The 14,286-nt window shown below is 43.9% G+C and overlaps 1 protein-coding gene across 3 annotated transcripts in view; it reads right to left on the minus strand.

The window, feature by feature from the left end:
* EPHB1 (EPH receptor B1) overlaps window positions 1-14,286 on the minus strand; it is a 421,654-nt gene that overhangs the window by 87,132 nt on the left and 320,236 nt on the right. For all 3 annotated transcript variants that reach the window (XM_053930212.1, XM_053930213.1, XM_024565783.4), the window contains one exon: window positions 3,542-3,666. In XM_053930212.1, the coding sequence (XP_053786187.1) occupies window positions 3,542-3,666 (125 nt within the window). The remainder of the gene's footprint in view (window positions 1-3,541; window positions 3,667-14,286) is intronic.

Here is a 14,286-nt window from a genome sequence, read left to right on the forward strand (position 1 = left end):
ATTTAAAATTAAGATACAATCTCTTATTTTCAGGGGCCACACTAATTTTGAGATCTTCAGCATCAACATGATTGCATCCAATTCTAAGCTGAGCTCAGAAATACACTGAAATATAATAAAACTGTCTATAGTTTTGATTCTGTGACTCCCTAGCTGTGACCTGGTCATAGTAAGTCATTAACCTTTCTGTGACTTCATTCCATTATCTCAAGTTGGCTATACCTAGCTTTCAAGAATCTTTCTTTTAAGGGCCAGAGCTAATATATCTGTGAAAAATCTGACACATAATGGGCACTCAGTAAAGATGAATTATTATCATGGTGGTTATTTCAAAATACCCTCACCAGGTAATGTCTTTTCTTAAGTCATATTAGTAATGGTCAAGGCAATGTAACAATTTTATAGTCAAGCACTTTATAAGTGAAAAGTTCTATAGTAATATACCAAACAGTAACCACTGTTTTGGCAAAGAATCTTCTATGTTCCAAAGGAAAGCATGCTGTGCTATGGAGTGGGGACAATAACATGCTTCACTGGGGTGTGGAAGCTGCCTCAAGCATTGAACTGCTGTGCATGTGTGTCTGTTAATAATTAGTATAAATTACTGAGAAGTAGGGACGTGGCCTGAAATGGGAGAAGAAGCTTCCTTCATAACATCAGAAGTGGAGGTTAATTACTGTTTTTCAAGGGAGGAGGTTTGCGTGTAAAGGGAAAGGCAGTGCAGGAGCTTGGATGTGGGTGGGGAAGTGAGGAGCCAAGGGACACAGGCATGATGGTTTTGGTTCTGAGCCTGTCATTAGGCCCTTTACCCCTCTCCCAAGGGTGACTGCCCTTGGCCCAGCAGATGAGGAGGAGGGCAGGTGGTCTCCCATGCACTTGACCCCTTCCCCGCATGGCCACTTGCTTCAGGGCAAAGAACTGACGTTATAGGCTCATTTCCTAGCTATGTGATTATGGACGAGTTTTGTTTTGTTTTTAAAAACATCTTTATACGATCAGTTTTAACTCATGTCAGTGATACTAATATTCACCACACCAAGTTGTGAGGGAGAAAGGAGATAATGTTTTTGAGCCCCTAGCACCCTAAAAGGCACACTATGGATAAAATTTTTTTTTCTAAGATAAGCTACAAGGCTCAAGTTCATGTGTGTGTAGGGGAAGGGGGCTGCTTGGAACCTTACTGGTGACATCTTACTGTATACTGGCCACACATGATACTTTATTGAACTGTTAGGTCAACTTTTGTGATTAAATGAGATCATGTGGTCAACTGGTCCAAAAAGATTGGTTCAAAACATTTTGGAAAGTCAACATTTACTTTAATAACTGATAAAATATATCTAGCAAATAAGGACCCCAAATTCAAAGCTGAACAGATAAGATGGTTGCTAATGAATCCAGATGGTTTAAATTACCCCCAATTCACTTAATTTTCTGAATGAACTGTCTACATCACCCAATATTCTCTAAATGTGTAGAATGCTGCCTGATCCTAACCTTGCTTTGCAAGCTCGGCTATAATGGCTGAAAGGCATCCCTCCTTGCAGACTAGATTGGTGATGCATCTGGCTCTCCACTTTCAGGGAGGTAAATTGCCACCATTTTCCAAATGTGGACACTGTGACCTAGATTGGTTAAGTAATTTGACTGTAGCTGCATGGCTGGTTGGTTAGGGAAGGCACTGGAAGCTAGGGCTGCTGCTTCCCAGTGCTGCATGTCCCTTGTCCAACACTGCCTCCATGCTAGAGGGCTGCAGGTCTCCATCCTTGATCCTCTTCTTGTTTCCATTCACACACTGGATCATCTCACCCAGGTTCAGGGCTTTCATACATCTACATTCTGACAACTTCCAAGCAAACATCTCTGACCTGACCCTCTGTCCTGAACTCCAGACCTGTACTCTCGCTGCCTACTCCACACCTCCACTAGACTATCTCAGAGGCATTTGAGACATTCAGCTAAACTTCTGTCTTCTGTCCCTTCCCTCTCCCCAAACATGTTCTACCCGCAGTGATCCCCTTCTTAGTCAATATTGGTTACACTCTTCTGGTGGGTCAGGCTAAAACCTCCCACATCCAAAATCCAACCTGTTGGAAATCCTCTTGGTTCTGTCTTTAGTTCATATATCCGGAAATAGACCATGTTTCATCAGCTTTCTGCTTCCACTCTGATTCAAGCTGCCATCATTCTTGTCTTAGATGACTGTGATCTAGCAGGCCTCTTTTCAAAAGAACAGCCTAAATAATCCTTTAAAACTGTAAGTCAGATTTTGATGACTTAGCAGGATCCATAGCAGGATCCCCATCTTTTTCAGTGGGAAAGCTCAAGTTCTTAAGGCCCACCATCTTCACTTCTCCTGTCTACTATTTTCCCATTGCCTGCATCACTCCAGCTGTGCCAGTCTCCTTCCTGCTCTTTGAATCACCAGTCATGATCTTGCCTAGGACCTTGTACAAGCTCTCCATCCCCCAGATATCTGCTTCACAATACCCTTGCCTCCTTCGGACCTTTACTTAGAACTTACCTTCTCCAAGAAGCCTACGTTTACCATTCCATTTATTTCTGCAACTGACTCCTAACCCCGACCTGACCTTCTTGATCCTATTCACTTTGCTTGTTCTTTTTCCTTTTGCAATACTCATTTTCTAACAAACTATATGATTTCCTTGGTTATTATGTTCATTGTTCATTGTCTGCCTTGTGTATTAAAAAGTAAGCTCCCTGAGGGAAGAAATGTTTGTTTTGATCACTAATATCTCCTAAAATAGTACTTGTCAAATAGCAGGCACCCAATAAGTATTTGAACAAATGAATGAATGAATCTGGTGTTTTTACAAATAATGTGCTGGGTCAGTATAGAAAGCACTGATTTTTCCTGAGATTTTGCAAATGTTACATTTCACCATGGTGGGAGGAAGCCCCCACTTCTCCCACAGAGAAACCAGGGACAACTCCACAGGGCACCATTTCCCTTTCTCGGCAGCACAGGCCTGCTGTAGTCCCCAGCAGCTGCTGCTGAAGAGCAGTCAAGGAAGATAATATATAAGTTTCTATTTCTATCTCATTTTTATAAATTTAAATATTTTAACTTCCATAAATATATTAGCACGGTAGTTTATGCATATGATTTATACGTAGACGGTCTTATACTGGGGGCACCTGATTAAAAGTTTTGAAAAACACTAGTCTACAAAACCACAAAATTTGCATGAAGTTCAGGGGACCCCTGGCAGTTTTGTACCTCTGCACATGACTGGGGAAAGGGGATCAGTCCTATCCTACCAGCCCCGGGAGCTGTCTAGACAGTGGGGCGGTGGGATGGAAGATTCTCCCTTGAGTTGATACAGAGTACCTGGATTTTGGAGGCTTTTTGCCAGGGCAGATCTGGGAGCTTTCCCAGAGAGCTTCTGACTTCTGTCACCAGATTGCTCCATCCCTCAGGACTTTCTCCAGCCTGCTTCCTTATACCCTTGGCTGGCCACCACCCATGCAGCAGTGGCTGGCCCTGGGTCCTGCAGGCTTGAAGACAGAGCTAACTCACCTTCTCATAGTATCGGATCTCATAGTCCAGGATGATGCCATTGGGTTGCTCCGGTTGTGGCCATGACAAGGTGATGCTCCTCATGGTGGCACTGACTTGGTGCATGATGGGAACAGTGGACGGGGCTGTAGAGAAAGGAAGACGGGGCAAATAAACAGACTCTCGGTTACACGAGAAATGTCATGTAAGTAGGGAGAGAAATGTCATTGGGTTTGAATCTTGCCCTTTTTTTTATTGTCAGTTGAGCTGGATCAGCAGAACTTCCTGTGTGTGTTGCAGAATGAATGCAGTTTGGATAACAAAGGAGTAAAAGGTGGTAATTCAGGACAGGATGACATATGTGATGGCAGGGGCTAGAATAGGCATGGTGTTCTCCAGGTCAGGAGGAGAAAGACTTGACCAAAACAAGAGGTAGTCAGAGGAATCATGGAAAAATAGTGTGGCCTGGGGAAGCCAATTGGGGAAGGTATGACGACAGGTCAAGTCTAGGCTTCAGACAGCAGGACAAGGGGAGCAATGGAATGTTTTTGAGCAGAGGGTGTTGAAGGAATCTCAGTGTTGCCATAATGAGCTAAGAGACTACAGAGAAGAGAACCTGGAGGCAAGGGATGGTAGTGAGAGAGTGGAACTGGTCAGTGCAGAATTACTGCGCAATAAAAAGGAACATTCTAGCAAACATCTTTCTCTGAATCTGCATATATGATTTTGCTTCACTTCAAAGGAAAGAGAGGAGGCATCTCTCAAAAACACATGAGCACAGACCAACAACAGAGTTCTTCCAGATTTCTGTCAGAGTTTTTCAAATGAGGACATTTGCAACAGAGAGCTCACACATGTAAATGAGGAAATGATACACAAACTAAACATTTAGAAACAGGATAATAATTCAAAAATCTGTGAAGTGATTCTGAAATCTCTGTTTGGAAATAATGTTATTTATTTCCCAATTCAACATTTTTCACACGGTGTAAGTAAAATAAAAGCAGTCTGGAAATAATAAATGAGGGTTGTCTTTCTAGGAGGAAAGGCGGGTAATGGATGAGGCTTCAGTCTACACTCTGCTCAGGGGCCGTTCCGTTTAGTCCTGGCACTTCAGTAGTGATCAAGGTCGTTTCCTCAAACAAACTCCACTTTACAAGCTTTCTCTGGGGACCATGGCTGACTGACATTTACTATCCTCAATTTAAGTTAACAGATTCCTTTCCAAGACCTGAAATTACAGAGCACAGCTACCAGGTCATGGGGGCAGGGAGGGGGTTGCAGCATTCTCCACCACTCACTGGACCCTCAGTGAGCACCTATATACGTGATGGGCCCTGGGCAGAGGGTGGTGATGCAGAGCACTTTTCTGAGATGCTCACAGTCCAGGGAGCCATAAAGAGAGCACAGTGTGAGAGTATTGTGAGAAGACCTTAAAATCAAAGTGTCTACCTGGGACTTTGCACAGTTCCCTCTATAAACCTCGGGGTGGCTGTGAAAGTGTGCCCTTCAGAGCATCTACTGCTGGGAGCATAACTGACTAATGGCCCCAGCAGCTGGGCTCTGCAATTCATCAGCACAACCACAGAGAGCCCCACTTCCCACAGGCTACTCCCAGCCAATGACTGAGAGTGGCTGTGATGCTAAGACAGGCCCATCCCTGGCTCTTAAAAAAATTATATATATATATACATATTATATATACATATAAAACATATGTATATATACACATATATACACATATACACATACATATACATGTACATATAAATATTTTATATATATATATAATATTTCTAGAGAGGGGGGATGGGAGGGAGAAAGAGAGGGAGAGAAACATCAATGTGTGGTTGCTTCTCATGTGCCCCCTACCAGGGACCTAGCCCACAACCCAGGCATGTACCCCAACTGGGAATTGAGCTGCTGCCCCTTTAGTTCACAGGCCAGCACTCAATCCACTGAGCCACATTAGCCAGGGCTGTTCCTGGCTATTTGAATGGGCAACTTTCATTCAAGGACTCCCCTGTGGACTTACCAATGCTTCCTTGTAATAGCACTGCAGTCTAAGATTCTTCCTACCCAAACTCCTTTCTTCTCTCCTTCAGAAGGATCAGACCTTCATTTCAGCCTCCTCTGGTTTCCACCCCATTTTCCCAATCTCTGGCACATCTAATTCCACCTTAGTGTCTGCTTTGTGGAGAACCTGAATTCATGCAGTCCTGAAGCCCCCAACAATGTCGCTATCAAGTAGTCTCTTCCTGGCCCTGCTGTGTCCCCAGCAATGTGAGGCTCCATACCTCTAGGAGCTGCTGCTCCATATATGGGTAAATCTCACCAATTCTCAGTCTTCCTTATCTGAAATCTTTCTTCTTCCCGCTATTCTCAGTTCTGCCAACTGAAGGAATATAGAATGTTCCCTGTTCCACAGAATGGCTTGTCAGATAGCTAAAGAAACTGGTTAGGCCTCCCCTGAGTCTTTCCTGCTGAAAAGAATGGATAGATACTACAAGTATTTCTCCCATGATATGCTGTCACCTGAGGTGGCTCTTTTCCAAATGGGGCTTATGTTATCTAAATCTCTCTCCAGGCATGAGGCCCAGAAGTGAACCCAATTCTCTCACTGCTGTTTGAGCAGCAAAGATTAGAGTTAAACCACCATCTACAGTGATCTGCGTACTAATACATCTATAAGTGTGACCACTAGCCTTTGGATCAAAGACACGTCTCTGCTATGTAGTTCTGAAATCACGGGCAAATATCACCTGCAGGTTTTCCTATGGTATAGTCCTCATCTTTTGTCTGTAGAGTTGGCTTTTGAGTACAGAGATTTACATGTATCTCTTTACCTTTATGGTGTTAATTTTGGCCTACTAATCTAGTAAGTTGGAATAATTTTTGTTCTTGATTCAACCATCCAATGCATCTTCTCTTCCTCCCAACTAAGTATCATGGCCTAGTTCATTAATTAATTAATGAAACAAATATTTATGGAGCATCAGCCATGTGCCAGTCACCATTCTAAGTTCTAGAGATTCCATAGTGAGTGAAATAAAATGTCATGCCCTCACGTGACTCATTTTCTAGTGGAAGGATTCAAGGACTAGATATAACAAATCAATTAATCACAAATATATTAAAATATTAAGTACAACAGAAAAAATGGAGCAGAAGAGAAGGGACACAAAATGCCAAAGTGTGGGAGCCTGGCTGGGAAAAGGCTGCAATCCTAAACCATGTCAGCAAGGCCGCGCCTGAGAAGTAGGTGCAGGAATACAGAGTTGAGAAAGGGGATGGGGGAGCCAGGAGAATATCTTGGAGAAGAGCATTTAAGAAGGAGTGGCCAGGGCAAAAATATTGTGATCCAGAAGCACACTGGTGTTTCAGGGGAACAACAAAGAGCCAGTGGAAGTGGAACAGAAACAAGGCCACAAAGGGTAGGACCCTGAGGCACACTGAAAGGACTTTGGCTTCTACTCTAAGTGAGATGGGGAGCCATGGGAGGGAGGGTCATCAATGTGGGAGTGACATAAACTGACTTGCACCTTAACAATATCACCCTATGTTGTGTTGAGAATAGAATGCAGAGACCATGTAAAAAGCCAAAATACCTATCATAACACTATTACCACAATCCAGCCACAAGATCATGGTCACTTGGACCAGGCAGTGGATGTGGTGAGAGTAGAGTGGTCAGATTCTAAATACATTTAGAATATCTCAATGGATGTGGGGTGTGGAAGAAATAGAAGTCAAAACGAGTCCAAGGTTTTAGCCTGAGCAACTAGAAAAGTGGGGCCGCCATGAACTGAGATCAGGCAAGACATCAGCAGAAGCATTTTGGGAGGAAGGAACAAGTGCTCCTATTAGGTGTGAGATGCCCAAGACATCCCCGAGTAGACGCTGAGTAGGCGAATGCATGTGTATGAGGTCTAGACTGGAGATAGAAATTTAGAGTCATCAGTATTTCAAAGATACTGAAAGCAGCAGAACTGACAGAGATCCCCAAAAGAATGAGTAAAACAGAATATATTGAAGATTCAGAAAGTGAGGAGAAAATAGCCAAGGGGCCTGAGGAAAAAAAAAAAGGCCAATGAGGTAAGAGGAAACAGGAGGTGTGATCGCCTAGAGACCAAGTGGCCACAAGCATTCTCGGGAGGAGAGAATGTGTGAAACACGGCTGCTAAGTCACGTCAACTGAAAATAGGAACTGAGCCTGGATTTAGCAACAGGCTGGATGGCTAACCATGAGGATGGCTCGTGATCATCTTTCCCACGACCTTGTGTGCATTGTGCAGAGCCATGGTGAGGAGGAAGGTGCTTTGAGGAAGGTGAGGCAGTTTTCAGAGTCAGTAAGATCATTGAGGGATCCTGATGGGCCCACCAACATGGACAGAGGATGGCTCCTGGTAAGGCTGCTTCCCCAGCCACACTTGCTATGCAGGGCAGGCACCCTTTCAGACCCCTGAGAAAACACAATCTCCACATTGTTAATTAAGTCCGTGCATTCAGCTTTTCAGGATCCTTCTGCCTCAAGAGCTGAAGCACCATGTATTAAAAATTGGAAAGATTAATCCTAACAGCCTGAGGATTTTGACGGACTTGGTTCTTTTCTTTGCCTCTGATCCCTGGAAAGCCATCATTCAAGACAACATATTCGCCAGACACTATGCCAGGCTCCTGATTTAATTATTGGGGACAGAAGGAGAAAAAGAGAACCACACCTGTTCTGAAGGATCTTGGAGTCCAGATGGGGTCAGATGGTAAAGAAGTAACCACAGGGCAGGTTGATCTAGAGGAAATTGATAGCCAAAATCCACCAAGAGAAATGACCCTGTTACACAGATTGTGAGGACCTTCCAGCAGCCAAGCAACAGCACACATTCAGGAGAAGTTGCCAGAGGGTAAAGTTCATCACCACCTGCATTTCTTGGATTTATGGAGATGATGTGATGATCACAGACCCCATGGTGGACTGTTTCTCCTCACACAGGTCACTCTAAATGTCTTACATTTTAATTGAGATGGGATTTAATACATGGGACAAAGTGAGAAAGTATTACTCTTGCTTCCTGATCATCAGGTGCAGCCTACATTTGGTACTCTGCCATTGATGATCAACTACAGTGATACGGTTGTTGTTATCTTCCTTCCCCAAATGCAATGCTGCCTTTAGATTTGATGTTTTACATACTATGAAATCTTCAGACAAAAGAGAAAATGAAAATGAGCACAGATACTTACTCAAACACCAACTGCTTCTAGCAAAACTAAGGCAGGTTAAGGAGGGGTGGGAAAGTTAGTTCAAAGAAGCAGCTCCTATGGTCCCTGGATACACTGGTTCCAACAGTAAGTTCTGGCCACTTGTCTTTTCTCCATATACCTGCATCCTCAGATGAAGGAACAGTTTCATCTAACAGTTGAAAGAGTCTCTCCCTCACAAGCACACAGAATGCTTTTGATTAAATTAAACATTCTCCTGAGAAAAGGAAATGAAAATAAAAGAGTTCACGGAATGATTAAAATTTGGCAAAGAAGCAAGCACGGAACTTTCTTTAGAAAAAGTAAAAAATAAAGAATTAGTTTGGGCACTATTTGGAAAGAAGGCATGAAGACTCAAGATGTGCTTGGCCTACTGAGCAGATGCTCAAAAAACCCCAAACAGAATCAAAACTGCCCTATACTCCTTCTTCACCAAATAAAGAGACTGAGCCAACAGGAAGCTGGGATCCAAAGAAGAGAGTGGGGAAACAATGAAAAGGGTCCTTTCACTGAGAAAAAAATCAACAGGGTTTGGACAGAATTGGAACCAGGAGTGTTGGACAAGAGAGTCGAGAGCACAGGTGGCAAACACGAGGCCTGTGGGCCAAATCCGGCCCTCCTCCTTGTTTTATCCACCCTGGCACCTTGTTTCTACCTGGTGGCAGCACCGAGCTCTTGCTTCACTGTTAAGGAGTAGTTACATTTATACAGTCCTAAAATTACATTCTGCCCTTTGAAGGCAACCGTGAGGTTGATGTAGCCCCTGGTGAAAAAGAGTTTGACACCCCTGGCTAGAGCCAATATGAGAGGCCCTTTCATGTGTCAGAAGCAGAAAGAGACTCCAGCTTCAAACTGCATTGGTCAAGGGGCTTGGGGATGGAGCCAATGCAAAGGCAGCATGAGCGAGTGAGTCCTTGGTTCTGCTTTCCTTAGGAAATCTTTGGGGAGCTCTTGCTTCCAAATTGCTTTTGAAGCAGACAGATCCAAGATAGTATATCACATACAGTGGAGAAAGGCACAGAATGTTCTTGCCTAGACTGACAAATGAGATGTGGATAAACTGTGGGAACAGGATGGCCCCAGCTGCAAGTTAGGGAGGAACTCACTGTTCACATGGGACAAGTGTTGGTCTAAACTGGTCACAGGTCACTCAGTGGCATCAGACATGGGGTCTGGCCAACCATCTGCCAGCCCCCCAATTATAAAAAGGGCTCCAAAGGAGATTGCAGGGCCTGCAAACCTGTGAGACTAAGGCTGGGTCGTAAATGGTGGCGTGAATCTATCTTAGAAATCAATAACCCAAACTTTGGACCCTGGAGTCTCATTGTGCAGAAGTCTTGCTGTCATATCTCAGGAGTACCTGGTCCATAATTTTGTATTTATCGCACTCTTTGACCATTTAATTTAGTTAGTGACTTGGTCACGTTCAAAGCTTTCTTCTTCTCCATTTTGTTTTCCTTATTTGATAGGGACATTTCCCCTCAACAATTTAAGCATCTCAGCTTCCAACATGTGAGAATAAGTTAATGGTTTTTAAGGTCTAATATATTATCTTTGCTTATTAAAATTATTTCCTAATGTCTTAATTTTTATGTCAAAATGATTCTTTAAACAGTTTTAAAATAATCCATTTGGAATATAATAAATCATATAACAGTTTATTATGGTAAAATACTTTATTTAAGACCAAAAATATTTATATTTTAAACAAAATAATAGCAAAACACACATACATTCAAAATCAAGTTGATCTATTGGAATAAAATATTTGAATAAGTTGTAAAGGTATGAAACAGATTTCAGAGTTCAGAAAATCTCCTCTAAAGAAGAAAATGTTGTTTCTGTGGGTGAAAATCATTTCGGGGACAGCCTTGTTACAAGGTCACCTCTCACCTGCCACAAGAGCTGAGGTCACAGCTGAGTCCCTTCTGCCTTGGCTAATATGACAGCTCTAGCAAGTGTCCTGGAAGATAAATGGCCTTTCCAGTTAGGGGGACTTTCATATCTGCACTTTCCAAGGAAGCCCATAGAAGGGAAGCCCATCTGCCTCCCTCACAATAACTAACTGGGCAGGGTTGGGGAGCTCTCCCAGGCCCTCTCACATGCTTTGAGGGTGTATGTAGGTCCTTACAGTGACCCCTCAGAGTGATGCAGCTGCTCCAGCCTGAACAGTGTGCATCTGAGGCATGGTAGCCCCTTCTACCTTACTTTTTCTAGGACAAATATCCCTCAGTTGATGGACACTGTTTCTACATTTTGTGAAGAATGCTGTTAAGAACATTCATGTCCAAGTTTCTGTGTGAATCTGTGTTTGTTTTTCTCTTGGGCATATACCTAGGAATAGAATTGCTGTATCATATGGTAACGCCAACCTCTTTTCTAGACTAGCATTTCTCAGTCAAATCATCCTTAGACTAACCACCTGCCATCTATACCACAGACCCAAGCATGAGGAAAACGGTAGGGTAGGGAATAGTAAGGAGCTTAGGGCCCCAGTTCAGGGCAGTACAAATGAGCAGAAATAGAAAAAGGCTATGGGCAGGGCCCCGCAGATGCTGCAAGGGGAGGTGACTTCCTACCCTGGCTCTGTCATCTGCTTACTGTGTGATCTTGGGCTAGGGTGACTTAACTTCTTTGGGCCTCAAATTCATCAACTGTAAAATAGGAATAATAATCCTTATATTATACATTTTGTTCTGGACATTCCCTGTGTAGTTCACTGCACCTTCCAGCTAGATCCAATCTGCCAGGCCACAGGGTTTGGTGACCACCCCGAAGTCCCCTTCTGGGAGCACATCAGTCCCTGGGCATGGCTTCCCAGGGCACACGTGAAGAACCCAGTCCAGTGACGGCCTTGGGTATTTATTTTTTAAAAAATCTTTGAGGAGACAAATAAGCATGTCAGCCCAGCCAGGGTGGAGGCAATGGATAAGCATGGACTTGGAGAAAAGGGGAGGCTGGCAGCTGATTTCCCCCGAGGGTGGTATGATCAGTGCTCCAGAAGAAGGTGGTTTCCTGTGACATCTCCAAATAACCAGAAGTTTTTCTGGGAAGCAATCTAGGAAATAAATGACGAGGTGCCATGTCCTTGAGGACAAGGAGACCCTATGACTTTGGGGAGGGGATGAGCTACTGCCCATCCTTCCTACTCTATGACTCAGGCCTGGGAGTCACAATGCTCTCTTGGCTTGGTCCTGACTTGTCACCAGTATCTCTTTATACCTAATATCTTGTCCCAACTCCCTTATCTCCCTCTGGGCCTCTTCACTTCAAAATGACTGTAGCCAGATTAATCTTTACAAAGCTCAATTTACCCACATTCTTCTGTTGCTTAAAAATCTTCAATGGCTCCCCATTGGAAGAAGTCCCAACTCCCTCTCTTAATTTAACAATGTGACAGCCAACGGCTGATCCAGGCTGCCTCCCCCGTTCCTTCTCAGGAGCCTGCTGCTCTAATCTAATGCTCCGCTCACCGTGTCCCAGCAGAACTCAGCTTTTGGGATCTCTGCCTGTAGGACCACCCTTTTGGCCATCTCTCTGCATAACCCCACATAGCCTTCAAAGGCCCAGATCAGGCCTCTCTCTGCTCTGGTTTAGCCCTGCCAGACCAGGCTCACCAGAGCACTCCTTCCCTCCTCCCAACTCAAAGTCCTTCCTTTAATAACTCATTGGCTGTAATCGCTGCCTTGGGACACAGTGCATGTTGATCTGACTTTCCAGGTGCTCATCTGTGCTCTCCATCAGTGGAATAAATTCTTGAGGGCAGATGTCATGTTTTCAGCTTCTTCCCACTGTGTTAGCACATAATAGATGTTCGGTAAAATTTTACCTGTACTGGAACGATTACAGCTTCTTCTCTAAAAACGTCAGAGGTTAAAGGGTTCAGAAAATCAGAGTTGCACCTAACATGGACATTGGCCTCTAAAGGAGAAAGAGGTGCGGGGAGGCGATGCAGGGCTATGATTTCTCAGTGGGCCCCTGGGGGGAGAAAATAAGTGGGTCTAAATCAGGCCATTCCAGGGGAGTGGGAACAGGCAGACCCTGAGAGGCTGGGGCGGGGGCCACCCCCATCTCACTGGCATGTTTCTGCTGAAATGTTACCCATATGTGAGTAGTTTCTAACTTTTCTTCCTTTTGAGCCATGGGATCCTTTTCCCAAACAAAATTTTCCTCGATGCATAGAGGAAAATTTTCTAATTGTTGCAAAAACAGAATAATTCAGAGCTGCTCTGGGTGTATCAGAGGTGGGAGTCCCAGAGCCCCGAGGCCAATCCATTTCCTGTCTCCCCAACTCAGCATCTGAAGGGTCCACAGACAGATCCAAAGATGCTGGGCAGACTCCAGAAGTCACCTGAGGCATCAGATTAAATTATGTGAATTCCTGAAAGGTATGGGTGGTGAGGTTTGGAGTGAGGAGTTAGGGGTGGTGGGTTATCTTTTTCCATATGTGAAACATTCTTAGAAACAAAATCTGTATTTAAATGTTAACTAAAGACTTCAGGCCCACTAGTACCAATGTCAAAGAAAAACAGTTTACACACAAATAAATTGTGCAAACGATGAATTGTGTTTCCTCTGACATTTCTATTTAGGAGATAACAATGTCAAGAAGATACTTAGATAACAAGTTCTTCCTCAGTTGATGAAAACTCATTTCACTGCATAAATATGTTTGAATTTTACATTGGAAAGCCTGACTCATTAAATATTTTTGGTGCAGTAACACTTCTGGTCAAAGTAGATTAAACAAATAAGCAATTAGTTTGGAGACTGGTTATGAATACAAAAGCAGAATTAATTATTTTTCTAATTGTTTTTCCCTCATGTGGATATTGGCTTCTTGGCTTTTGCTCTGGGCTGTGCCTTGAGATGACCCTGATATCCCCTTCCAATCTCCCTCTTTACCTGGGAGTCACCTGGGAACAGAGAACTGCTTTGGGTGGGTGGCATCAGTTTGTCGCCATTGTAGAATATTGGCCGAGTCTCGTCGTGGGTTCAGTGATGTGGGGATGGGAGAGAAAATGAGGGTTCAGGCCTGAGTGACTGAGTCAATCCCTTGCCCCAGACAGAAGCCTCCTTCACATGTTTGATTCTAAGCTAGGGGGGCATGGCAATTGGGGGTTAGGGTTGGGTACTGCTCTAGGGATTAGATGTATAGCAGAGGCCCTCATTTCTGACACTACTTCTGATTTGGGGTTGGGGTGTATTTACTAGGACCGTCCATCTGACAATGCTAGTTCCCAAAATGTGGTCCCAGATCAGCATCACCGGGGAACTGGTAAGAAATGCGGAATCCTGAGGTTCACCCCAAGTTAACTGAATCAGAAACTCCGGGACTAGGGCTCAGCAATCTGTTTTAACAATCCCTCCAGGGGATTCTGCTGTGTGCTCAAGTTTGAGAACTATTTGTCTAGAAATCTGGAAATCAGAATGTTTAACTTAGAAAGGGCACCAGAGGTCATTTAGTTTTCTGTCAACTCTTAGGATTTATGGATTAGAGCACCAAG

Source organism: Desmodus rotundus, chromosome 8 (assembly GCF_022682495.2).
Source record: "Desmodus rotundus isolate HL8 chromosome 8, HLdesRot8A.1, whole genome shotgun sequence".
Classification (NCBI taxonomy): Eukaryota; Metazoa; Chordata; class Mammalia; order Chiroptera; family Phyllostomidae; genus Desmodus; species Desmodus rotundus.